Genomic DNA, 23,385 nt, shown 5'->3' with positions numbered 1-23,385 from the left:
CACCACCCCGAGAACGCTGCTGCTAGTTGCTAAGGTTCCTTGGCAAACAGCACCCATTCTAAGAACGCCGCTACGGTGTTCGAAATAGCCTTGGCTGCCTTCTTTACGCTTACATTTTCATCCGTATCCCTTCTCTCAAGGATTTCCTAAAAAGCGATTTCTGTCCTGTGTCCCCCTTCTTATCATAAATCGGATTTTGAGATTCCTCCTTTTCCTGGGTGAAGAAGTATCACTTGGAACTCGAGGACAGGCTCCTCACATTCTGCCGTCTTTATCATCCATGTGGCTCACAACAAAAGAACACGAGGACAGTCTCCTAAAATCTACCCTTCGTATAATCAATTAGAGTAAGATATAGCAAATTGGCCTAAAGAAAAAAAAATGAGCAATTACTATGTCTGCTTTCAGTTTATAGTTTTTCTGATAGGGTTTATATTTTTCCTCATAGATTACAAGTGACAATATATTCCTATTATTTCTTCTAACCAATCTTTCTTAGTACACTTTAAACTAAGGTGTTAGAAATTTGTGGGTTTGGCACAGTTTAAAAATAATTCATCTTTCTTTACTTGTACACTTTAAACTACGGTGTTAGAAATTTGTGGGTTTGGCACAGTTTAAAAATAATTCATCTTTCTTTACTTAACATCAGTTGACTCATTATATTTGGGACCAGTATTGAATTTCCTGTTTTCAGTATACCTCAAATTTACCATTTTGAGGCATATTAGAAGGTCAGGCATTTTGTATTTCAAGTTCCATTTCCTTGTGAAATTTCCTATCCTGGTTTCACCGAGATTGCATTTTATGGTAATTTCAGAATTATTTTGTGAAGTCTCAAATTGCCTTTGTGATATTTTACATGCCTACATTCACTTTAGTATTGTGATTGAATAATTAGTCTTTTTCCTCTTTTCCTTCCAGTCCTAGGGCATAGGGCTTGAATTTGCCTTGGGTGCGGTCCTGGAGCTTTTTTGTAAAGACTAGTGCTGTCAATTTGAACCACAGCTCCACTTTGGGCTTTATTTTTTGTTTGATTTTCCTGAATGGTCTTGTTTTGAACTGCAATACTAAGACCTCAGCTTCCTGAGTAGCTAGGAGTGGCACCCGACTAGCCAAAGAAATGTACATTTGACATCAGTTTGAAAGAAGAACCTGCCATGAAAACTTAGGTTAAGTATTACAGATAAATTACTACTACAGAAATTATATCACAGTATGTCTTCCCAACTGTCCCTTACCTCTTGGCTGGATTTCTCTCATGTATAAATTGTCTTCAATATATTGTTTATTTACTGGCACACTGTAACTACTGATCGAATAGCTATATTTCCCTTTATACCTCCAGATCCCCATAATCTCACCTTTTTTCCTTAAAATAATTTTTTATTAGAACTTATAATAAAATGAACACAATTTGACCTTTTTAAATGGTTGTCATTGAGGTAGTCTAAGAGGCGTATTCAATGTAAGGACAGATAATGGTGAAATATGCCCGGAATCCCAGTATTGTGGAGGCTGAAGCAGGATTGTGAATTCCAACATCTCATATCAAGAAAAAAAACTGTCCCTAATCATGTTAGTATTTTATTACTCTATAACACATGATACTTAAGACAAGGAAGTTTTTTAAAAAATTAAGTTGTCCAGTTTGTAGAGAAATTAATAGTAACAACAAATTTACTTTGTCTTAAGTAAATTTGAGACAAAGATGAATTGAGTGCAACAGTATCAATAATGTAGGTTTTCCAATCAAGTAGGTAGAGAAAGTTTAAAAGATAATTTTACTTCCCATTTGTGAAAGCTGTGGTTTCTTCCAAAGAACACCTTGCAAGTGATCCATTACAATGTATATATAGAAAACACAAAGAAATACATAATGGATTTGGGGTGTTTGTATTCACTTTCACTGATGCCTTCCAGAGGAAATTGACTTTAATTGATACCTTTTGAAAAAAAATATGAATTAACAAGTGGCCACTTCTCGGGTAACATGCTTTCTTAGTCTCCGATGTTTTCCCTGCTAAAGCCAATTTTGCTGGCTTAATACCATATTCCCTTTGATCTATATTCTGATGTGGAGTTGAACCAGTTACAAAGTTTATTCCTGCATGTAACCGTTCCACTGTGATGTTTTGTTCGAAATAAAGGTTCTCTACGAGCTGATTTTGAAGCACTCTCCCAGAGGAATTTTGAAAGACGATGCTGTTTAAACTTTGAATCTTTGCAGCTTTACTTGACAGCTTTTGTTTTAGCTCACCAAGTATTTTGAGAGTAATGCAACTAATTGGAGTGTACAGCTGTTTCTGTGACAAGATAGGTGGCTCTGAAAAGAGCCTTTGGTTTGAATAGAAAAGTGAAAAAGGCTGGTTTTAGCGAGGAAACACAAGGCCTTTTACTTGCCCTTGGCCTTGTGGTGGCTCTCGGTCTTCTTGGGCAGCAGCACGGCCTGGATGTTGGGCAGGACGCCGCCCTGAGCAATGGTGACTTTGCCCAGCAGCTTGTTGAGCTCCTCGTCGTTGCGGATGGCCAGCTGCAGGTGGCGCGGGATGATGCGGGTCTTCTTGTTGTCGCGGGCCGCGTTGCCAGCCAGCTCGAGGATCTCGGCCGTCAGGTACTCCAGCACGGCCGCCAGGTACACCGGGGCTCCGGCGCCGACGCGCTCCGAGTAGTTGCCTTTGCGGAGCAGCCGGTGAACACGTCCGACGGGGAACTGGAGACCAGCTCGGGAAGAGCGGGTCTTGGCCTTGGCGCGAGCCTTGCCTCCCTGCTTGCCACGTCCAGACATTGTGAAAACACACGAAAGCTTGCTATGGCTGCTCCGAATGGAAGAGAACTGTTCCTCTTATAGTTATTACAGGGCACGAAAATAAACCAATGCTATTGGCTACAAGGAACGGTTTCAGTTCAGCCAATAGCATTGTAGTGTTGAAATACTCTAATTCTGACTGGTTCAAGTAGATGACTTTGTCAGGGTTCGCTTCAGAACCCACTAACGAGCTTATTTAAGGAGCTGTAAACAAAGGGAGTGACCTAAGCTTTTGTTCAGGTTTTTCCTAAGCTGATCCTTGTTTTTCCTCAACTATGCCTGAGCCCTCAAAATCCGCTCCCGCGCCCAAGAAGGGGTCGAAGAAGGCGGTGACCAAGGCGCAGAAGAAGGACGGCAAGAAGCGCAAGCGCAGCCGCAAGGAGAGCTACTCGGTGTACGTGTACAAGGTGCTGAAGCAGGTGCACCCGGACACCGGCATCTCGTCCAAGGCCATGGGCATCATGAACTCGTTCGTGAACGACATCTTCGAGCGCATCGCGGGCGAGGCGTCGCGCCTGGCGCACTACAACAAGCGCTCGACCATCACGTCTCGGGAGATCCAGACGGCCGTGCGCCTGCTGCTGCCCGGGGAGCTGGCCAAGCACGCCGTGTCCGAGGGCACCAAGGCCGTCACCAAGTACACCAGCTCTAAGTGAGTGCGTCCTCAGAAAACGACCGATCAGTCTCAGCCCACACCCCAAAGGCTCTTTTCAGAGCCATTCCATTTTCCTGAAAGAACTGTCGCTCAGCTTGTGGCTTCTTAAACTTAATACAACAACTTTCTTCTTTTGGCTTTAGAAATTCTCACTGCAGTTTAACGCATTTTACATTTTCCGTTGCTGTGTTCGATGTCGATTTATATCAAACCCAGTAAGAATGTTCCCTTATTAAAGAACTTGATCATCTCTGTCCACCTGTTAAGGTGTTGCTCGCTCAAGGAGATGCTTGTCGCACAAACGTATTGGTTAATTTCTCTTTTGACTGCTGTGCTGAATTTGCTAATAAAAACCAAAAGAGAAAGTCAACGCTGGTGCCTGTGACCAATCCTGATGCTGCGCGGGAAATTTGAAACCCTCCCTTTCTCTTTGTTACTAAAGGAACAGTGTAATATATGGGATAGGGTTGTGCAAGGCCTTTTTTCCCCCCTGCTCCTTTATTACCCATTTTTTTAGTGAAATTACTAGTGTGAAGCTTTTATTCATATTTTCCACCTTTCCTGGTGTATTCCACCGCATGTTTTCTTTTGTTACTTTCACTAACAACTTACCTATCAAATGTACATAATTAAAAAAATTTTTTTTGTATCTTATACATCTCACTAAGAACAGACTTGAAAACAGGATCAGTCAATCCTAGGATTGGATATTTTCCAGGTGAAGGAATGGAATGAAGGAATCACCAGATAGAGTTCATGAGAGAAAGTGAGAAGAGGATTGAGAAGGGTTTGGTTGCGAAAATACACTCCCTGGGCTCGGATAAAGATATAGGCTACTGGCTGTCAGTACAGCTAGGAATAATTAGGTAGGAAGATGATTAGAAGAATATGGGGTGATAGACTAAAATCTGTACAGCACGTGGAGAAACATGAAGAGGGCATTTTTGGCTGTTCCATGAAATGCTCGTAACTTATTTAGAAAGATAAAGTTCTTGAAACAGAGAGAATAAGAATTTAAATGTATTTTGTCTGTGAATGTAAGTAATTTATGCCATTGTTAATTAATCATCCTTGGAAAATGGATTTGAATTAATCCAAACTAAGATGCTTTTCTATTGTTTTATACTGAAATTTATGTCTGGTCACATAATTTTTCAGTCAACATCCTCCCCCCCCCCCAAATTGATTGAGCACAAAAGAATGTGCTCCAACCCAGAGATGTAAGATTGAATGTGATCCTAGAAGAAATAATTTTTTCCAAGCTATGTTACCATAATCCATGGCCTTCCCATCCACCTTAGAAAAATAGCAGAATCTTTCTGGGATCCACATCCTGTGTGTGTGTGTTTTCTTTGTTTCTTACTTTCTTTTTTTAATGTCATATAGTCACTTTTAAGTTGTCCAGGTAAGTTAAACTCAATGACTTGAACTTGCTTGGCTTGCCTTATAGTAATCAAGCTATGATTCTAGCCCTGCTTTTTTGCTGGTTAATTAGAGATGGAGTCTTGGAGATTTTTCTGCCTAGGTTGGCTTCAGATTGAGTTATAAGATATGGCTTCCTCATCTCCTAGGCCTATCTCTATCATTGGGACAACCAAAAACCTATTTACCAAATATTCAGAATGTCCCTAAGGACTGGCCATATTTTCTGAGAACACTGATATTACTTACATTAACACAGAAGATAGTTAGTGGGAGTGGCTGAAAGAAACCCAAGAATACTATAATGTCCCCCAGAATAGTCTGGAGTGCTAGTATATCTTCTTCAGAAGGAAAGAACTTGAGGCACCTGTTCTAGGCTTGACTAATTTCCATATCCCTACCTTAGTTGTTCTAAGATCCTTTTCTCCTCAACAACTTTCGTGAATGTGTGACTACTCAGAGGACCCTGACGCTGAGAAGTGGTGAGCTATTTGTGTGGAAAGAGTCACTAACTTTCTTAGGCAAGTTTATTGCTTACCACAGATTTGAATGTGCAGGCATGCTGCTCTACTGGCTTTGAACTAAGGCAGTAGCATTAAGACTCACATTCAACAGAGAACAGAGAAAAACATTGAAGTACAAGTGTCTGACCACTCCTATTGGGTCCATTGTGATACTGGAGCCCCTACATACATATATCTAAGAACATAAGAGAATTCAACTTTCCTTAAACTACAAGGCAAAGCCAGCCCAAGGAGGGAATGAGAGCCCCATAGTTGTAGAGGCTTTTGTAAACAGTTTAATCATGTGCTGCTCCTACCTCAGGAACTTTCAGAGTCCTTCCTTTGGCCTGTCTGGTATCGCATACTGTGGCCCAAGTGATAGGCTTTACCTCATCTTCTAGGACTGTCCTGTTTGCTTCCTCCACTCAAACTACTTGGCCCTTTTAATAGGCCTCCAACATGCTGAGCAGAGTGTTCCTCCCATGAACACCTTTTCTTTCTGACTTGAATGGATTTCTGATTTTTTTTCCCCTCACTTATTGTAGGCTGTGCCTAAAGGTGAATCTCTCATACAAATTCTTATTATGATGGAGGATCCTGATTGGTATCATATAAGAAATTACCCCAGTGTCCTGGTAGTCTTTACTATGAAAATTTCCTAAAGGACACAGAGAAGATGCACAGATCTGAAATGTTCAGATCATATCTTATTATGTCAGGTAAAAGCAGAAACCAAGAATGAAAACATGAGTAGCAGCTTGATGTGCAGATGGGTTAAAAGGCCGACACTATCTGAGTGAAGGATGCGTAGTTTTCAGATGTCTGATCCAGAGAAACTCACTGTGGTAAAACATTTGTAATTTTGTTCTTAACATTTTGTTCAAAGAAAAAAAACAGCTGTTCCATGCATATAACTGATCACACAAGACCCATAACTTCCCTATAGTTAAGGAAAAACATCTGTATAATAACACAGTTCAAAGCCATATGGTATCACCTATATTCCTTCAAGTTCTGAAAGTCCCTTCCCCATGTAGTATCTGTATCTAACTACTGTACTACTTTCTCCCTTACTTCCTCCTTTCCCACTTGCCATTCTCCAAATACCTTGGGTTTATTATAAACCTTGGGTTTATAAACATTCTGTTTATTCACTCTTCCTACAATAACCTTCCCAAGTACTACCATACCACGTTATCTCTTCTTTGTTTAAAAATTTCACCTTTGTGATGAATGTTCTGTGGTTATTTTGTTTATAACGGAAAATATAAAGGTGGTAACCCTTGCCTCTAATCCTGGCTACTTAGGAGACTGAGATCTGAGGATCACAGTTAAAAGCCATCCCTGACAGGCAAGTCTGTGAGACTATTATATCCAATTAACTACCAAAAAGCTGGAAATGAAGCTGTGACTCAAGTGGTAGGGTGCTAGTTCTGACCAAAGGAGCTCAGGGACAGTGTTCTTGGCACATGTGTGCTCAACCAATACCAGAGTAAAAAAAAAAGCCAGGCGCTGGTGGTTCACACAGGTAATCCTAGCTACTCAGGAGGCTGAGATCTGAGGATCGTGGTTCAAAGCCAGGCTGGGGAGGAGAGACCCTGAGATTCCTATCTCCAATAAACCACCAGAAAACCGGAAGTGGCACTGTAGCTCAAGTGGTAGAGCACTTGCCTTGAGCTGAAGAGCTGAGGGACAGTGCCCAAGCCCTGAGTTCAAGCTCCATTACTGACCAAAAAAGAAAAGAAAAGAAAAGAAAAAGCTGGAAAAAAGAATAGGCAACACCATGTGGGCTGAAATTTGAAGCTCTTTCATGGGTAGGAAAGGGAATGGGTCTATCTCGTCTTTCAAATACCAAATAAAAATAAAATATTCACCTTTACTATTAGTAGGTCTTATGACTCACTCAGCAATCAGTTCTGGTGTGATATTGCATGGTAGGGTAAAGTTAACAATGATTATGTCTATTTCAAAAAGCTGAAAAGGATTTTAAATGGTTTCACCATAATTGATAAATATTTGAGGAAGCGTATATGTTTAACTTCATTTAAACGTTACTCAAGGGCTGGGATGGTGGCTCATTGGTAGAGTGCTTGCCTTGCATGCCTGAGGCCCTGGGTTCGATTCCTCAGCACCACATAAGCAAAAAGAAAAAAGCCGGAAGTGGCACTGTGGCTCAAGTGGTAGAGCGCTAGCCTTGAGCTGAAGAGCTGAGGGACAGCGCCCAGGCCCAGAGTTTAGGCCCCATGACAGGACCCAAAAAAAAAAAAATGTTACTCAATGTATTCATGCTGTAAGGTAAGAAAACCGAGAAGCCACATTTGGAGATGTCAATCTTGAAGTCTTTATTAAAAGGAAAGCAGGGGCTGGGAAGGTGGCTCAGTGGTAGAGGGCTTGCCTTGAATGCATGAAGCCCTCAGTTAGATTCCTCAGCACCACATCAGCACAAAAAGCTGGAAGTGGGGCTGAGTTTCAGGTGATAGGGTGCTGGTCTACAGCTGAAGCGCTGGGGAACAGCACCCAGGCCCAGAGTTCAGGCCCCACTACCGACAAAATAAAAAAAAAAGGAAAGCAAGTGCATGGTAGACTCCTGTCTCAAAGACCAGCAGCCAGCAAGTACACTTAACACTGTTAGGACACTGAGCCACGAAGGCCAGTGAAGAAAGAAGAAAAAACAATACCAACAAACCCATTTAGCTCCAATTAATTGGAATTGGGATGCTATGATGACTGGAGAAGAGCAGGGAGCCAGGAGGCTGGATAGAAACGGAGACAGGTGGCATGGAATAACAGGCCCGAGTTGGTCTGGGCCTAAATAGGGTCAGGTCAGGAGGCAGGGCCACAGGAAATTCACTGTCCTAGGCAATGGACTGACAGGTTTAGTAACCTATCAGTTAATCGCTAGCTCTTGCCTCCAGGGATTCAGCACGCCCATCACCTGAGACATTCCCCTATCATGGAGAAATTGCTATTATCTCTATAAACAAAGAGTTACAGAAAAAATCAAATCTTGACCCCTTGAAGTAGTCACATGCTTTAATAGTCTCCTAATTTAAAAGCTGGGGCTATTGAAGGTCTTATCAGCAAACTTTAGAAGAAGGAGAAGGTGATGTTGGTTACATATGTGTTATAAAACGAAACTATTAAATACATAAAGAAAACATTAAAAACAAAATTATACCTTTGAGGTTCTTGGGTGTGCAGAAGCTGAAAGTATAAAGATATAGGAAAGCAAAAGAGGAGCCTGTGGGTGGGCTGGACAGGTGTGTGAAGTATTTTAAAGTAGTAAGGAAAAACCTGGAGATGCTTCAAGATGCAAAATAAATAAATAATTTTAAAAAGCTGGGATAATCTGGGTAGGGGACAGATGTGTGTGTGTGTGTGTGTGTGTGTGTGTGTGTGTGTTTTGTTTTTTGTTTTTTTTTAAGGAAAGAAAGGATTTGGATGGTCAGTGACAAGGACACTGCCTAATTGAGATGGTACACTTGAAGACAACAGTGAGGGCCTGGGAATGTGGCCTAGTGGTAGTGATTGCCTAGCATGCAGGTGTAACCTTTACTCCTCAGCTACACCCGGTACTGAACCCCTCCCTGCCCTGGCCCCTCCCTCTCTCTGCCCAGACCCACTGGAACTCCCATCTACCTCACTTCTTACCCCTCAGACCCTGCTGCTCCCTTCATAGTGGAGGCTGCCTTGTGCTCTCTCTCCATGGCTCTTCTAATAAACCTTGTAATAATCTTTCTCCTGTGCCTGCCTCTGTGTGGTCCCTAGGGATAGATGTGATGGATTTTTTCAGCATGAAACCCTGGGTTTCATTCCTCAGTATCACATAAGTGGAAAAAGCCAGAAGGGACATTGTGGCTCAAGTTGGAGAGTGCTAACTTTGAGCAAAAGAAGCTCAAGGATAGTGCTCAGGCCCTGAGTTCAAGCTCCAGGAAAGGCAAAGAAAAAAAAGAAAGAAAAGAAAGAAGTGATACCTTTGTGAGCCTAATGGTCAATTTCTCTACTGAGTCAGTATCAGTATTTTTATATACCTTCAGTACTTTTAATACCTTTCCTTCATATGTTGGTCAGTCTAGTAAAGAAATGGATGAATGAAATGTTTGTAGTCACTTGGAGGCAGGAAAGTCACTTGCTTTGTCTGAAGAAAACTCTTTGTCTGGTTTCTTGAACTCAAAATGCTGTATGTCATTCCTTTGATTGCCACAGGTCACTGGGTTCAAAAAAATGAAAATAAATAAATGCTTTCTACCCTCCTTTATGTATAGTCATTTACTTACTCTTTTTTTTTTTTTTTTTATGGGAGGTGTTGAGCTTTGGCTCAGTCTGGAACCACTTGAGTTAGAATTTCACTGTTATAACAGAAAAGACAAGTACAATGAAATGACACGTGGAGCTTATTCACAAAAGACCACTGATCAGTATTCTAAGTGAAGAAAGATTTTGATCATGTAAAAATAATTACAAATGTAATTAATCCTGGAAGGGGTAAACGAATTACAAGGTGAGCAGAGGAATTGGAGGAATTTCACAAAAAAGGTTTGGAGGTAGGGAAGGGGCCTGGGTCCTTGAGCTAACTGGATTAAAGTCAAGAACAGAAAATGCCCATTGCCAGCCATCCCTACATGACGATCCAAACTTGTCCTCAACTGGAACAAGGTGATGTAATTAAGATTTGAAACCTTTCATCCCTTTTCATCTTTATTAATTTGGAAGTGGCACTGTGGCTCAAGTGGTAGAGTGCTCTCCTTGAGCTGAGGGACAGGGCCAGAGTTCAAGCCCCATTACCAACCCCCCCCCCCCCAAAAAAAAAACCCCACAAAAAACAAACCAAGAAACCCATTAATTCATTTTACACAAATTGGCCCTAGAGTGGGAGGTAACACAAGATGCAAAACAAGAAAACATAAACTGAAGTTTCTCTTGAAATCAATGTACTTATTAGAGTTTCCTAGTGAGAAGTCTGGAAATGGTGGTTGGTAGAACCTGTAAAATGTCCAGATAAGGATTTCATTCATGTCAGATTTTTATGCTAAAAAGCATTTATAGTTTTCTATTTTATAACTTACCAACCACTGACTTTAAAATTCAGATATATGCTAAATAACATGATCACAATAAAGCCCACATCTTCAGTGTCACTGTTGGCTCAAGCCTGTAATCCTACCTTGTCAGGAGGCTGAGATGTAAGAATTTCAATTTGAGGCCAGGCTGGGCAGATAATCCTATAAGATTATTATTATTTTTTTAGTCTTTTTAAAGATTTTTTTTTTTTGTGAAAAATGCCATAGAGGGCTTACAATTACATGGCCAATGTAATGAGTACATTTCTTATCAAGCATTGTTGCCTCCTCCTTTGTTTCCCCTTCCCATCCCTTCCCATCCCTTCCCATCTTCCCCACCCCCCTCCATGAGATTCTTTTTTTTTTTTGGTGGTCCTGGGCTTGAACTCTGGGCCTGAGCGCTGTCCCTCAGCTCTTTAGCTCAAGGCGAGCGCTCTACTCCTTGATCTACAGCATCACTTCCGGTTTTCTAGTGGTTTATTGGAGATAAGAGTTTCATGGACTTTCCTGCCCGGGCTGGCTTTGAACCGCGATCCTCAGATTTCAGCCTCCCGAGTAGCTAGGATTACAGACCTGATCCACCAACGCCCCCCCCCCCCCCCCCCCCCCCCGTCCATGAGATTCTTATCTCCAATTAACTAACAAAAACCAGAAGTGGATCTGTGAATCTAGTAGAATGCCAGCATTAAACAAAGCTCTGGGGCAGTGCTCAGGCATCAGTTCAATCTCCAGGAGGACTGGCACCCAAAACAAAAAGCAACAACAAAAACCCCAAACCAAAAAACTAGATAGCAAGCTGGGCTTCGGTAGCTTGGTGGCTCATGCCTGTACTAGCTAGTCAGAAGGCTGAGATCAGAGAATCGCCGTTCGAAGCCAGTGAAACTCTTATCTCCAATTAATCAGAAAACCGACAGTGGTGCTAGCTTACGTGGTGGAGCACTAGCCTTGAGCTGAAGAGCTCAGGGACAGCGACCAGGTCCTAGTTCAAGCCCCACCAAGGATCCAATAAAACCCCTAACCCCTCCACTCCCAACACACACTCACACAAACCCCTAAATAGTAGATAATCTTATTTAAAACCCCAGAAGACCACAATATACCTTGTACACAAAATAAGTTGCTTTTCCCCCCCTCAGTGTCTGAGCTTCTTGAGCTACAAGTCCCATCTCTAGCCTTCTTAGTAGTTTTTAATAGCGATATAAGGGAGTTAAGTCTTAGGGACTTTGCTAAGCTGGTTGGCTTTGAACCTCAGTCCTCAGCCTCCTGAGTAACTAGGATTACAGGCATCCAGCTTAAGCACCTTCAGGTTTTAGTTGCCTTTGCCCTGTTAAGGAAGATTAACAATGTGTTTTCTTTGGTCAGTGAGAAGCCTCGCCAGCTTACTATTCCCTTACTTTGGACTTGCCAGTTTCGGGTGGACTAGCTTTACTCAACACCTTATACACATTCACTGAGTAACTCCCTTGTGGCTGTGATCTTGGTTCATTCTATGCCTTGGAATTGAGTTGGCAGCTTTAGACACAGTTGATTCAAAAGATCTGGGAACAGTAGCAAGGACAAGACGGTATACAAACTCGTAGAATAAAATCATTTCGGGGTTGGGGTAGTTATTCTATACAGGACACTTCACTTAACTCTGTCCAACTAAATTGGCTATTCCAAAACTACAACGCTATTGGTTTAAGTGTGTGGTGACAGCCAATGGCATGGCTCCATTTTCGCGCCATTTTAACCGGTAGTCTAATCTTGCATATTGTTAAGCGGACAGGACTATTTCGTCACGTCCAGGCGTGGCAAGGAGGGAGGCAGGGCAAAGACCCAGTGTGCCCTAGGGTTGGGTCCAATGCCTGCTCTGCAAAGACACTTCCTCAGAGCCGGCTCCGCCTAAGAAAACCAAGTCCCTGAGGCCATAAGCAATAAAGGCCTTGTGCAACTGCCAATCTTAGGTGAGAGGCTTTTTGGACTGAACCACAACTTTCGCAGACAGGCACTGTGTTGTCACCCACTGCAGCTTTACCCCACCCTAAGAGTTAAGGCTTAGATTACCCTTGCTAGGCTGTACCAAGGAGCCAATCAGGATGCAGCGCGGGGATCCTGAAGTCTGAAACTTACTAGATGCATAAAGGGACTCGTAAACAGGCAGTAAACTTCGCTAGGACCCACAAAATTGCAATCAGTGCACAGCTATTTTCGGAGATTATCTGGGTGGCTCTGAAAAGAGCCTTTGGGGCTTTGTAGCTGGGTCTTATATGCCACAGGCCGACTTCTTACTTCTTCTTGGGAGCCGCCTTCTTGGCCTTAGCAGCCTTGGGCTTTGCCGTCTTAGGCTTCGCAGCTTTGGGCTTGGCAGCCTTCGGCTTCACCGCCTTAGGTTTGGCGGGGCTCTTAGCTGCCTTCTTCGGCTTGGCAGCAGCTTTAGCCTTCTTCGGACTCTTAGCTACTTTTTTTACACCAGCCGCCGCAGGCTTCTTCGCTTTCTTAGGAGTTTTCTTAACTGTCTTCTTGGCTCCAGCAGCCTTCTTGGGCTTCTTCGGCGTGGCACCCGCTGCCTTCTTAGGCTTAGCCGCGCCCGCCTTCTTGGCCTTTGGCTTGGCCTCCCCGGAGGTGGCCTTCTTGTTGAGCTTGAAGGAGCCGGAGGCGCCGGTGCCCTTGGTCTGCACCAGGGTGCCTTTGCTCACCAGGCTCTTCAGACCCAGCTTGATGCGGCTGTTGTTCTTCTCCACGTCGTAGCCACCAGCGGCTAAGGCTTTCTTGAGCGCGGCCAGAGAGAGGCCATTGCGCTCCTTGGAAGCAGCCACAGCCTTTGTGATCAGCTCGGAGACCGGTGGTCCGGTCGCCTTGCGCTTGGCTGCTCCAGCGCCAGCTTTCTTCGCTGCCTTCTTTTTGGCCGGGGACTTTTCCACCGGCGCCGGGGCAGCAGTCTCAGCGGGCGCGGTTTCCGACATGGCAACGTGAGAACTTGCTAGGAGAAGTCACTCAAGAACTAGAGAGCAAGTTTTGAAATGCTGGTCTGCTCCGGCCCACCGCTTATATAAGGCGGCGCTGGCTTGTGATTGGTGGAGCGTCCAATCCACCGCCCTTGAATCGAGGTTGCTTTTGGTTGGACTCCAAATTGTGTTTGTTAGTCTCCAAAATTTGATTAAATGCTGCAAATAACCGCACAGAATTTTGTGCTTTGAAACTGCGAAGAAGGAGAACAGCTTCCAGGTCCACATACTTGTTTGTGTTTTCACGAATCACACACAATTGATGAAAAATATGTTTTAAAATACCTTTGGCTTTTCCTGAGAACCCACCATGTTTAGGACCTAGTGCTAATTAGCTGCTTATTGCGGTAAATTTATGTTAAATATCCTGTGAGCACTATTTAAAAGCATTTGTCCATTAGTTCAGCCCTTGATTTATTCAACTATATAGAAAGCATATTTCTCTGTTTGGGCATAAATATTGTTTATAACAGTAGTAACTAACACAGGCACAAGGTTGCCTCTAGTCTGAAATTAAAAACACAGACTTTACAAACCAGTTCTGCCTCTTAGCTGTTTCCATGTCCTGCTGCTCTCTTGATTAGAGAATGACATTCTCTAGTTTGGAAAGTTGTTAAGAGTGATTTATTCCACATGGCAGGAGGATTAGAAATGACACTGACTTCCATAAAGCAATCCTCTGAAATGAAGTACAGACAAGTTTGATAGGTTTTGTGACAAATAATTTCATTAGTGCCTGGGCAGCTTCATTAAAAGAGGGCAGAAAAACATTGTAGACGATTTGCTTTAGAAAACAATTCTGAAATCTGCAGGAAGTAGTCAAGAACTACCTGCAGACCCAGACAAAATTTTTGAGGTTTTCCAAAGGGTTTCCTTTCCCGGTGCTCATCGGGACACCTCCATTAAGATTTAATAAGTGTCATGGCCGGAAATATTCTTCTATAAGCAGCAATGATATACCAATAAGTGGTTCGGTGTTTACATGCAAATATATTAGCATAGCTGAATATTAGCTGTGTAAATGTGTTAAGAATAATGGCATTGAAAGTAATAAAAGCTCAATGAATTTGAGAAAACAAAACTACATCAGGGAGGGATGTAAGGTTTGCTATTTTGGCCAAAAGAGAAAATGTTTCTTATTTTTGTACAGCATGACAAAAGAGACTGGCAGATTAGTTCAAATTTATAATAAAATCAAGTCACAAAAATGTTCTCTATCAGCTTTTTTCTTGACAATGAAATGCACCTAGATTTTTCCGGTGAAAATCTGTCGGGAAGTTTAAAGCAGTCAACATGTTTCTAGGAATCCCTGGAGAAGTTAGTAAAATTGACAGTAGTTTATGTTCATTACCGGAGCTGAGGACTGGGTTTTACATATTTTTAAAAAGAAAACGTGAAAAAATGCACTTTGCAAAACTTAATATTGCTACTGGGATAGTTACCATGATTTTAACACATTCAAGCTTCTCAAGACCAAGCTAATTGTAAGCTATGGCATCCCAACATAGTATAACCAAAATGCCAGAGCTTCCAAAAATAAGGGGAGGAAGCCATGGGTTTGATCCCTCAGCACCACATAAGCCAAAAGTCAGAAGTGGTGCTGTGGGTCAAGTGGTAGAGGGCTTAGCCTTGAGCTAAGGAACAGGGCAAAGGACAAGTTCAGATCCCACGACCGACAGAAAAAAATAAACATCAGGGATTGAATCCCTAACTGCGGCTACACACCCAGTTGTACAAGTCGTGCAGTGTTTACATTATGTATTGACGGTGAACTGAGACTATTGGATGACACGAAAGTTGTCTTGGCAACGTGCCATTCCGAACGGATCTGAAGCTCACAGCTAAAACCTAGCGAAGAAGCTACTTGAAGGGAAAGCAATTTACCAGGCGTGTAGTGTAAACAGCTACGTTTTAGTGATAAATGAGGGGCTCTGAAAAGAGCCTTTTGAGTTAGCAGAGGAATTAATAACCTCTTAAGCTCTCTCTCCACGGATGCGACGCGCAAGCTGGATGTCTTTAGGCATGATGGTCACCCGCTTGGCATGGATAGCGCACAGATTAGTGTCCTCAAAGAGACCCACCAGGTAGGACTCGCAAGCCTCCTGCAGTGCCATCACAGCCGAACTCTGGAAGCGCAGGTCGGTCTTGAAGTCCTGCGCGATCTCGCGCACCAGCCGCTGGAAGGGCAGTTTGCGGATCAGCAGCTCCGTCGATTTCTGGTAACGCCGGATCTCACGCAGCGCCACGGTACCAGGTCGGTAGCGGTGGGGCTTTTTCACACCGCCAGTGGCAGGCGCGCTCTTACGAGCGGCTTTAGTTGCGAGCTGCTTGCGGGGCGCCTTGCCACCAGTAGACTTACGAGCGGTCTGCTTGGTACGAGCCATGGAGATTACCAAAGTTGCAGGACTCAAGAGAAGTGAGTGAAGAACCTTTGAAAAATCTCCCTATTTATAGTCTGCCTCGCGTTCGGATTGGCCAGAATACTAAGTACGTCAGTACCAAATGAACCAATCACGTCCATCCACAGAATTGGTTTTGCTGTTACACTCTGGAGTGGTTAAGAAGCGTTTCTCTCATGGTTGATCTTTAAGAAGTTCTAAGTTCTTTCTAAGCAAGAGTTTTAGATGTTCCCTGCGCCTAAATTCCAAGAGAATGTAGACTTAAGACTCATTATATCATTGTTGGGATAGGTGTTAATAAAAATACTTAACGAGAAACTGCAATTGCTAGAAAACAATTCCAGTGTAAACAGTAGACAATGTCAGACTGTTCAAATTTGATCACCTTAAACAACCAGTTCAACTTATGTTTGGCGAACACTTTCTGTAAGGGCTTCTGAGTTATCTTAGGAGTTGTGTGCCTTACTGGTATTTATTCACTCCTTAACCTTTTTGGCGCGAAACTGATAGGTGAGCCCGATTGCTGAATTTACAAGTCGGGAGACTTGGCTCCCTTTTGAGTATTAAGCTACAGTAATGCTGAAAGGAACATATAACTATGACATGAGTTGGCGAACACGTGCACTAACCTGAAATTAAAATAAATAAATAAATAGAAGGTCTACAGCCTGTAGCGGATTTCCTGTGTGATCTTTTGCGCCTTTGAGCCATAACGCTAAAAGGTAGTTTAGGACAACACTAGCCCGCAGAACCATAAAGGGTGCAGCCCTTGGACTTGAGCATGTAGACCACATTTGTGGCTGAAACAGTCTGGCACTGGCTTGCTTAGTTGAAGTGACATGAATCACGTACTCCGGGAGCTTCCCACAGGTGTTCCCGATGAGGTTAGAGGTACGCTAGAGATCACAACAGCGAGGAAGAAGCAGGAAGGCGGGCAAGGCGCGGGCTGGCCGGCTAGGCATCGCCTTTTCCTAGACGTTATGCAAGGTCTTACAAAGCCAGAGGACAAAGAAAGACAAAGACAGCGTCTCGGACCTGATTGAGAACCGTTCGCGGCTGCAGTATTAGCGTAATTTTCACTGTCCACGTTTTCAGATGAGAAAAAAAGGAGAGACTTGCCCAAGCTAGATTCCAACGCGTGTATTTACCCAGATATCCTTTAAATCAATCCTTTCACTTTCTAATATTCTCTACCTACCCTTGGAAGGTCTTTGTTTTTTCCTGTAATCTGTTTTTCCAGCCTCTTCTTGACTCTCACTGGTCCGTGGTGGTTGTTAGAATCCTGCCCTAAGTGAAATGTGGGATGCATTAATGTCTATGGAAAGTACGCACTCTGGTTTTAAATAGCCTGAGAAGTTCTGCAGTGAACCCAGCATTGTATTATAGCTTCAGAGTTTTCTGGTCTTTCTTAAAAATGGCTTAGTACATTGTTTCTTTCACCTCTTTCCCCTTTTCTTCTTTCATTTTACACTTTTCTCTGGAGAAATGACTTTAACATTCATTCTGAGAAGTTATTGAGGAATGGTAGCTTTTACTCTGCATTTTTTGGGAAAGGAGACATGAAAATACTGCTCAAAGATCCCCATTGTACCCCTACTTTCTTATAGAAGTAAAGAGAGGACATCTAGAAATTCCCTCGAATTTACAACTAAAATATACAGTGCAGAGCCCAGCCATGAGTATTGCAGGAAAAAAGAAATGTTTTAAGGCCTAGTGCTGGGTTTCCAGGTTTGCCTTCCTTGTGTTGTCTTCTTCCAGGTATCTGATTCTGCCTTTGAATGTAACCTTGACAGTTTTCTTTTGCCCAGGCCCTTCCTTCTCTTGTCCCAAATTTAGCTATGTTACCTCTTATATGTCAGCATGCTTATTTACTCCCAGAAAAACTTTGAAATTTTATGTAATACAAGTAAGTACATGAAAGCTAATGTTCCACTAATGAGTCCATTTTTCATTGTCTTTCTATCTCTACCTTATCTTAAATTAATCTCAGCACTTCTCTTCCCTTGCAAGTAGTAAAAACCCAAGCAGCAATTTGCCTCATTAAACACCAAGTTTTTTGTTGTTGTTGTTTGGGTGGCTTTGTTGGTCTTTTTTGTTGTTGTTGTTTTGTTTTGGCACAGCAAAGGGGGGAAGATATCCCTATGTAGTTCAGTTTGGCCTTGGATAAGCTATGCATCCTAGACTGATATCTCCCTGCCTCTGTCTCTCAAATGTTGGGATTATAAGTATGTATCAGAATGCACTGCTCAAATAGCAACCTGTCTTGAATGTGTTATTTAAATCGAAAAACCACAAGTTGAAATCTTTAAAAAGAAACTTTAGAGATATTAACGGGAAAGGTGTATAAAATATACATTTAGGAACCTTTGCAGAAAAGGAATGAAAGTCAAAAGCAAAAGTAGACCAGTTCTCTTCCAAACTACTTTAAAAGGGGTAGGGTAAATTGTGGGAAAGTAAATACTTTGGGTAAACTAATGGAAAGTTTGGCTTATCTAGTAACCTTTTATTATGCAGATTCTATGCATTACAGGTAATAACAGACCTCTCCAGGAGTAAAAGAATCCTCTTCAGGAATAATTCTATTCTGGTGGGTCAGAGGAAGAGTAGGCCTTATACTGTTTGTCCAGTCACATTCTACACAACCGTCCATTCTTCATCAAATTTAAAAATAAAAACAGCTAGTTCTGTCAGTTTAGTGACCAACCCCCCCTCCCCCCACGTAAGTCTGGGGGAGAATGAAGCAGGCTTGTGTATTTATGGCTCTCCCTGGTCAACACAGTGAGACCCTGCCTCGAAATAGGTAACTGAGGGAGAGAAAAAAAAGGCAGTTTACTGTATGATACTCAATTCTGAACATACCAATATCACTTAAAATATGAAAAAATATTTTACAGCGCTGATAATATAGCCCAGTGTTAATATGCTTTTGTAGTATGTTGAAGGCTCTGGGTTTGATTCATAGCACCACAGCCACAAATAAGTAAACAAACCAATTCCACTATGGTTTACTATTGATAATTTTTTGTTGTAAGAATGTGAGCCATGTCCCTTATGATAAATGATAAAAGGGCCCACATCTTTCCATTTTTACAATATTGTCACAATTTCTGTAAAATCATGGATGACTTTTTTCTTGGCTGATCATGGGGCTTGAAATGGGGGGCTCAGGACCATCCCTGAGCTCTTTTGCTCAAGGCTAGTGTTCTACCACAGTTCAACTTCTGGTGGTTAATTGGAGATAAAGAGTCTCACTGACTTTCTTTCCCAGCTTGGCTTTGAACATGGGATCCTTATATCTTAAATTGTTTGTTAAATCAACTCTCTTAAATATTCTCCCAGGTACGAGAAATAAGCTAAACATTTCTCAAAAGAATTGAAAGGAATTGTAAATTGAGTCATAAGAATATCAGATTAAGGGCAGAAAGTGAATTCAACGGACCAACAGGCTTTTATTCTGGGGGCAAAAACCTGAAAGGGACACCAGAGTCTTACAGGCAGACAGGAGAGACAATGGTGGGCTTTCTCACAACTGAAGTCTCCTTTTATTAGGCAGAGTAAAGGTAGGCAGAACAGGGGTCTGTGTGTTTATCATAAGAAGGGGGGCAGGATGGGAGCAGAGTAAGGGACTCTTTGTACATAGATTGAATCTTATCCTGAGACAGGAAAGCATAGGTATTTAGCAGACAAGTCAACAAATGGTATGGCCCTGGGTTCACTGGTTATCTTTCATAGTCACAGGGTATAACTGGGCAGGGAAAGGGGAGATGTTTTTGGGAGGTTTCCAGCCAGGGCAGTCCTAGGTGGTTGTAGAGGGAATGCTGAGTTTTTAGTTTAAGTCACTTCCATCAACACTGAAATTCCCTTCTGTGTAATGCAAACCTATTTTTTTTAAGTCTAATTTGAGAATCTGGTCTATTTAAATTAGGTACTTTAAAAAAGCTTTTGTTCTCCTCAGCAAATAAATTTTAACTAGGCTACACGGTTGTGTTTTTCTCACATCAGGGAAAATTTGCTTCTTCAAAAAAGTATTGTAAATGATTTAGGTTCTCTTTTTAAATTTATTGAGATTAAATGATTACATAAATTCCACTGTATTGTGGGATAATGATACTTAGCTAAAGTCACACATTTTTACCTTCACAAAGTGAAATGTCATTATCATGGTCTATAAAGCTGGTCAATTCTACACACTTTGACAACTACTTCCCAATCGGGTGATAGTCATTAATTTCCTTTTGCTTAGTCTAAGCTGTTCCCTTTCTCTCTCATTCCCTCCCACCCAACGCTGCCCTTGAGTTGCTTAGTTCACTTTCCTCAATGTCCAATGCAGCTGATGGACTGCTCTGCATTTTTTTCCTTTCCCTGATTCTCTTAAGTGAATGCATTTGCTGTTAACTATTGAGGCTTGTTGGATAATCCACTTGTGTTTTGCTGACTTCTTTTTGCTATTAATCCAAAACTGGGTTCAATGCTTTTCATTATTAACTTTTCAATTTGATATGCCATCTATTAATCTCGATGGCACTGGGCTTTGAAGGTTTCTAACTTGTACACCACGTGGGGAGAAGTTAAATTTTTAGCCTAGAAAGCTAGTCTCCTGGACGTAAAACTTAATACATGTATCTAACCAGTGAAATTCACATGATGTCCGGCATGGGATGTTAAACTCAGGTAAACCCCAAAGACAGTGCTGGGAGATTTATTTCAGCAAAGTCAAAGTCACTGCTAGACATTATGGCTCAGACTCAACTTTTTTGTGAGAAACACAAGAAATGAATCACATAACGGGGACCGAAATGCTGAAATCTTGAGAACCACTAGGCAGATTAAGCCATCTAAGGCTGAAGTATCTTGGGAGAGCAGCAAACCAACAAGAACAGCTTTAGGACCCGGAAGTTAAAAGCCTTACAAGAAAAACTACCTAGACTTCTACAGGCCAAGATTCCTCTGTCTTGTCTGTGTAACAGCCTTTTAGTGAGAAAAGAAGTGGCTCTGAAAAGAGCCTTTGGGACCGAGAGCCAGAAATGCGTAGCAGTTTATGCACGTTCGCCACGGATGCGGCGCGCAAGCTGGATATCTTTAGGCATGATAGTCACCCGCTTGGCGTGGATGGCACACAGGTTGGTGTCTTCAAAGAGACCCACCAGGTAGGCTTCGCTAGCTTCCTGCAGCGCCATCACAGCGGAACTCTGGAAACGCAGGTCGGTCTTGAAGTCCTGCGCGATCTCGCGCACCAGCCGCTGGAAGGGCAGTTTGCGGATCAGCAGCTCGGTAGACTTCTGGTAGCGCCGGATCTCGCGCAGCGCTACGGTGCCGGGCCGGTAGCGGTGGGGCTTCTTCACGCCGCCTGTGGCCGGAGCGCTCTTTCGAGCGGCCTTCGTAGCCAGCTGCTTGCGAGGGGCCTTGCCGCCGGTGGACTTGCGTGCTGTCTGCTTTGTGCGAGCCATAGTTAAGGAAGTTGTCCTCTAGAAACGAGTAAATGGTGACAGCACGGCTACCGCCATTTATAGCAACGATCCGATCCTGATTGGCCAGAACTGCAGCGGGGCTATGCTGATTGGTTCTTAATCTATCCTTAATTTGTTTTTCGCCTTTGGAACGGTCGTTTCCTCTGCTGTTGTTATGGTTTTCTAGTTTCTAGTATATATTGCTTGCCCCCAAAGAGCTTAACTATTCCTGAAAACATAAACGTATAAATTGTGAATGCTGATGGTGCATTAAAAATTTTTTTATAATTCCCCCGTCAGGTTGAGTAAAATGCTTCGTGGTCTGTATCCCTTCCTTTGTTCTCCATTTTCCCCTCCCGTCCCTATTTAAGTGGAATAATGGTTTGCAAAGATTGTTCTGCTTCATAACTACCTTTAATAACAAATTTATTTTTTAAAATTGTGCTAGTACACAAACTCCTTGAAGTTTTCTCAGTATGTAGTGTGGTGAATTGTTTGCCTGAATTATGCTAACAATTGGCCTCATAGTAACTGATTTTCAGGCAGCCAAATAGCAGCTTGGACCGGTTTTCTAAAACCGCTTGTGTGTCATGATAGGATTACGTTGCAAATGGATTTTTCTCCAACTTAGCATGTCATTCTGAAGTATTAAGTTAGGATCAAAGTTGTGATTGACCAAGTATCTCATCTTTCTGACAGTGTTATAAGGGGTAAAGGTTTCAGTATACCGGCAGGAACCCAGCAATGCTTAGTAGTGAGATGATGCTGAGGGCCTAAAGCTAAACCACTTAATTCAAGCGGTCTTCACAATCTGGACTAAGAGATGTGCTTGAGGTCTATAGTGCGGTTCAGTTCTTTTACAGAAGAAGTGAGTGGCTCTGAAAAGAGCCTTTGGTTTTCGTCTTGAAGCTTAAAGCGATCAAAGCTCACTTGCCCTTAGCCTTGTGGTGGCTCTCGGTCTTCTTGGGCAGCAGCACGGCCTGGATGTTGGGCAGGACGCCGCCCTGGGCAATGGTGACTTTGCCCAGCAGCTTGTTGAGCTCCTCGTCGTTGCGGATGGCCAGCTGCAGGTGGCGCGGGATGATGCGGGTCTTCTTGTTGTCGCGGGCCGCGTTGCCAGCCAGCTCGAGGATCTCGGCCGTCAGGTACTCCAGCACGGCCGCCAGGTACACCGGGGCTCCGGCGCCGACGCGCTCCGAGTAGTTGCCTTTGCGGAGCAGCCGGTGGACACGTCCGACGGGGAACTGGAGACCAGCTCGGGAAGAGCGGGTCTTGGCCTTGGCGCGAGCCTTGCCACCCTGCTTGCCGCGTCCAGACATGATAACTTGCTATTTAGTCAGTGAACACTAAATGACTAAGATAGTCTGAGCGAAGTGTACATTTTATAGCCGAATTTAGGCGCGAAAAAGAAGCTGAACCATTGGCTAGGAAATTGTATTGCAGCTTTTACTCAATGCAAATGAAGTTCCTTGGTACACGTGCTCTAATTGGACAAAAGTAACAATGATGCCATCTAATATTCTCCAATAGAAATTAGACATTACTCCATATCATTTGCATATGGAGCTCTAAATAGTGTGGACCGACGGCAGGCCAGTCATTTTTCCTACTCTGGTAGTTCCTCTTCGACATGCCTGAGCCAGCGAAGTCCGCTCCCGCGCCCAAGAAGGGGTCGAAGAAGGCGGTGACCAAGGCGCAGAAGAAGGACGGCAAGAAGCGCAAGCGCAGCCGCAAGGAGAGCTACTCGGTGTACGTGTACAAGGTGCTGAAGCAGGTGCACCCGGACACCGGCATCTCGTCCAAGGCCATGGGCATCATGAACTCGTTCGTGAACGACATCTTCGAGCGCATCGCGGGCGAGGCGTCGCGCCTGGCGCACTACAACAAGCGCTCGACCATCACGTCTCGGGAGATCCAGACGGCCGTGCGCCTGCTGCTGCCCGGGGAGCTGGCCAAGCACGCCGTGTCCGAGGGCACCAAGGCCGTCACCAAGTACACCAGCTCCAAGTGAGCTCTCCACAAGTTGCGCAGAACCAAACGGCTCTTTTCAGAGCCACCCACCTCCTTCTGAAAGACTTGTAATTTACTTGTGGTCTAGTTTTA

At 43.2% G+C, this 23,385-nt stretch overlaps 6 protein-coding genes across 6 annotated transcripts; 2 read left to right on the top strand and 4 right to left on the bottom strand.

Annotated features, from left to right (window-relative positions):
• Window positions 1-2,378: 2,378 nt before the first annotated feature.
• On the bottom strand, window positions 2,379-2,799 carry LOC122111453 (histone H2A type 1-D). The gene has a single exon (XM_042684293.1). It carries the CDS (start codon window positions 2,786-2,788, stop codon window positions 2,396-2,398), a length of 393 nt encoding a protein of 130 aa, XP_042540227.1. The 5' UTR covers window positions 2,789-2,799; the 3' UTR covers window positions 2,379-2,395.
• Window positions 2,800-3,057: 258 nt separating this feature from the next.
• LOC122111454 (histone H2B type 1-N) lies at window positions 3,058-3,540 on the top strand. The gene has a single exon (XM_042684294.1). It carries the CDS (start codon window positions 3,085-3,087, stop codon window positions 3,463-3,465), a length of 381 nt encoding a protein of 126 aa, XP_042540228.1. The 5' UTR covers window positions 3,058-3,084; the 3' UTR covers window positions 3,466-3,540.
• Window positions 3,541-12,682: 9,142 nt separating this feature from the next.
• Window positions 12,683-13,424, bottom strand: H1-5 (H1.5 linker histone, cluster member). Its single transcript, XM_042683768.1, has one exon. The coding sequence runs from the start codon at window positions 13,392-13,394 to the stop codon at window positions 12,717-12,719; it is 678 nt and encodes a 225-aa protein (XP_042539702.1). The 5' UTR covers window positions 13,395-13,424; the 3' UTR covers window positions 12,683-12,716.
• Window positions 13,425-15,409: 1,985 nt separating this feature from the next.
• Window positions 15,410-21,285, bottom strand: LOC122111234 (histone H3-like centromeric protein CSE4). The gene is made up of 2 exons (XM_042683958.1): window positions 20,875-21,285; window positions 15,410-15,865 (listed from the first exon to the last, which is right to left on the bottom strand). Exons 1-2 carry the CDS (start codon window positions 21,280-21,282, stop codon window positions 15,410-15,412), a joined length of 864 nt encoding a protein of 287 aa, XP_042539892.1. The 5' UTR covers window positions 21,283-21,285.
• Window positions 21,286-22,208: 923 nt separating this feature from the next.
• On the bottom strand, window positions 22,209-22,605 carry LOC122111070 (histone H2A type 1-D). The gene has a single exon (XM_042683770.1). The coding sequence runs from the start codon at window positions 22,599-22,601 to the stop codon at window positions 22,209-22,211; it is 393 nt and encodes a 130-aa protein (XP_042539704.1). The 5' UTR covers window positions 22,602-22,605.
• A 300-nt stretch (window positions 22,606-22,905) lies between these two features.
• On the top strand, window positions 22,906-23,339 carry LOC122111351 (histone H2B type 1-C/E/F/G/I). The gene has a single exon (XM_042684140.1). The coding sequence runs from the start codon at window positions 22,913-22,915 to the stop codon at window positions 23,291-23,293; it is 381 nt and encodes a 126-aa protein (XP_042540074.1). The 5' UTR covers window positions 22,906-22,912; the 3' UTR covers window positions 23,294-23,339.
• The last annotated feature ends 46 nt before the right edge of the window (window positions 23,340-23,385 follow it).

This window comes from Dipodomys spectabilis, unplaced genomic scaffold, assembly GCF_019054845.1.
Source record: "Dipodomys spectabilis isolate Male_0828 unplaced genomic scaffold, ASM1905484v1 ptg000085l, whole genome shotgun sequence".
Classification (NCBI taxonomy): Eukaryota; Metazoa; Chordata; class Mammalia; order Rodentia; family Heteromyidae; genus Dipodomys; species Dipodomys spectabilis.
The sequence above is the reverse complement of the archived record's forward strand: the minus strand, read 5'-3'. Positions and strand labels throughout refer to the sequence as shown.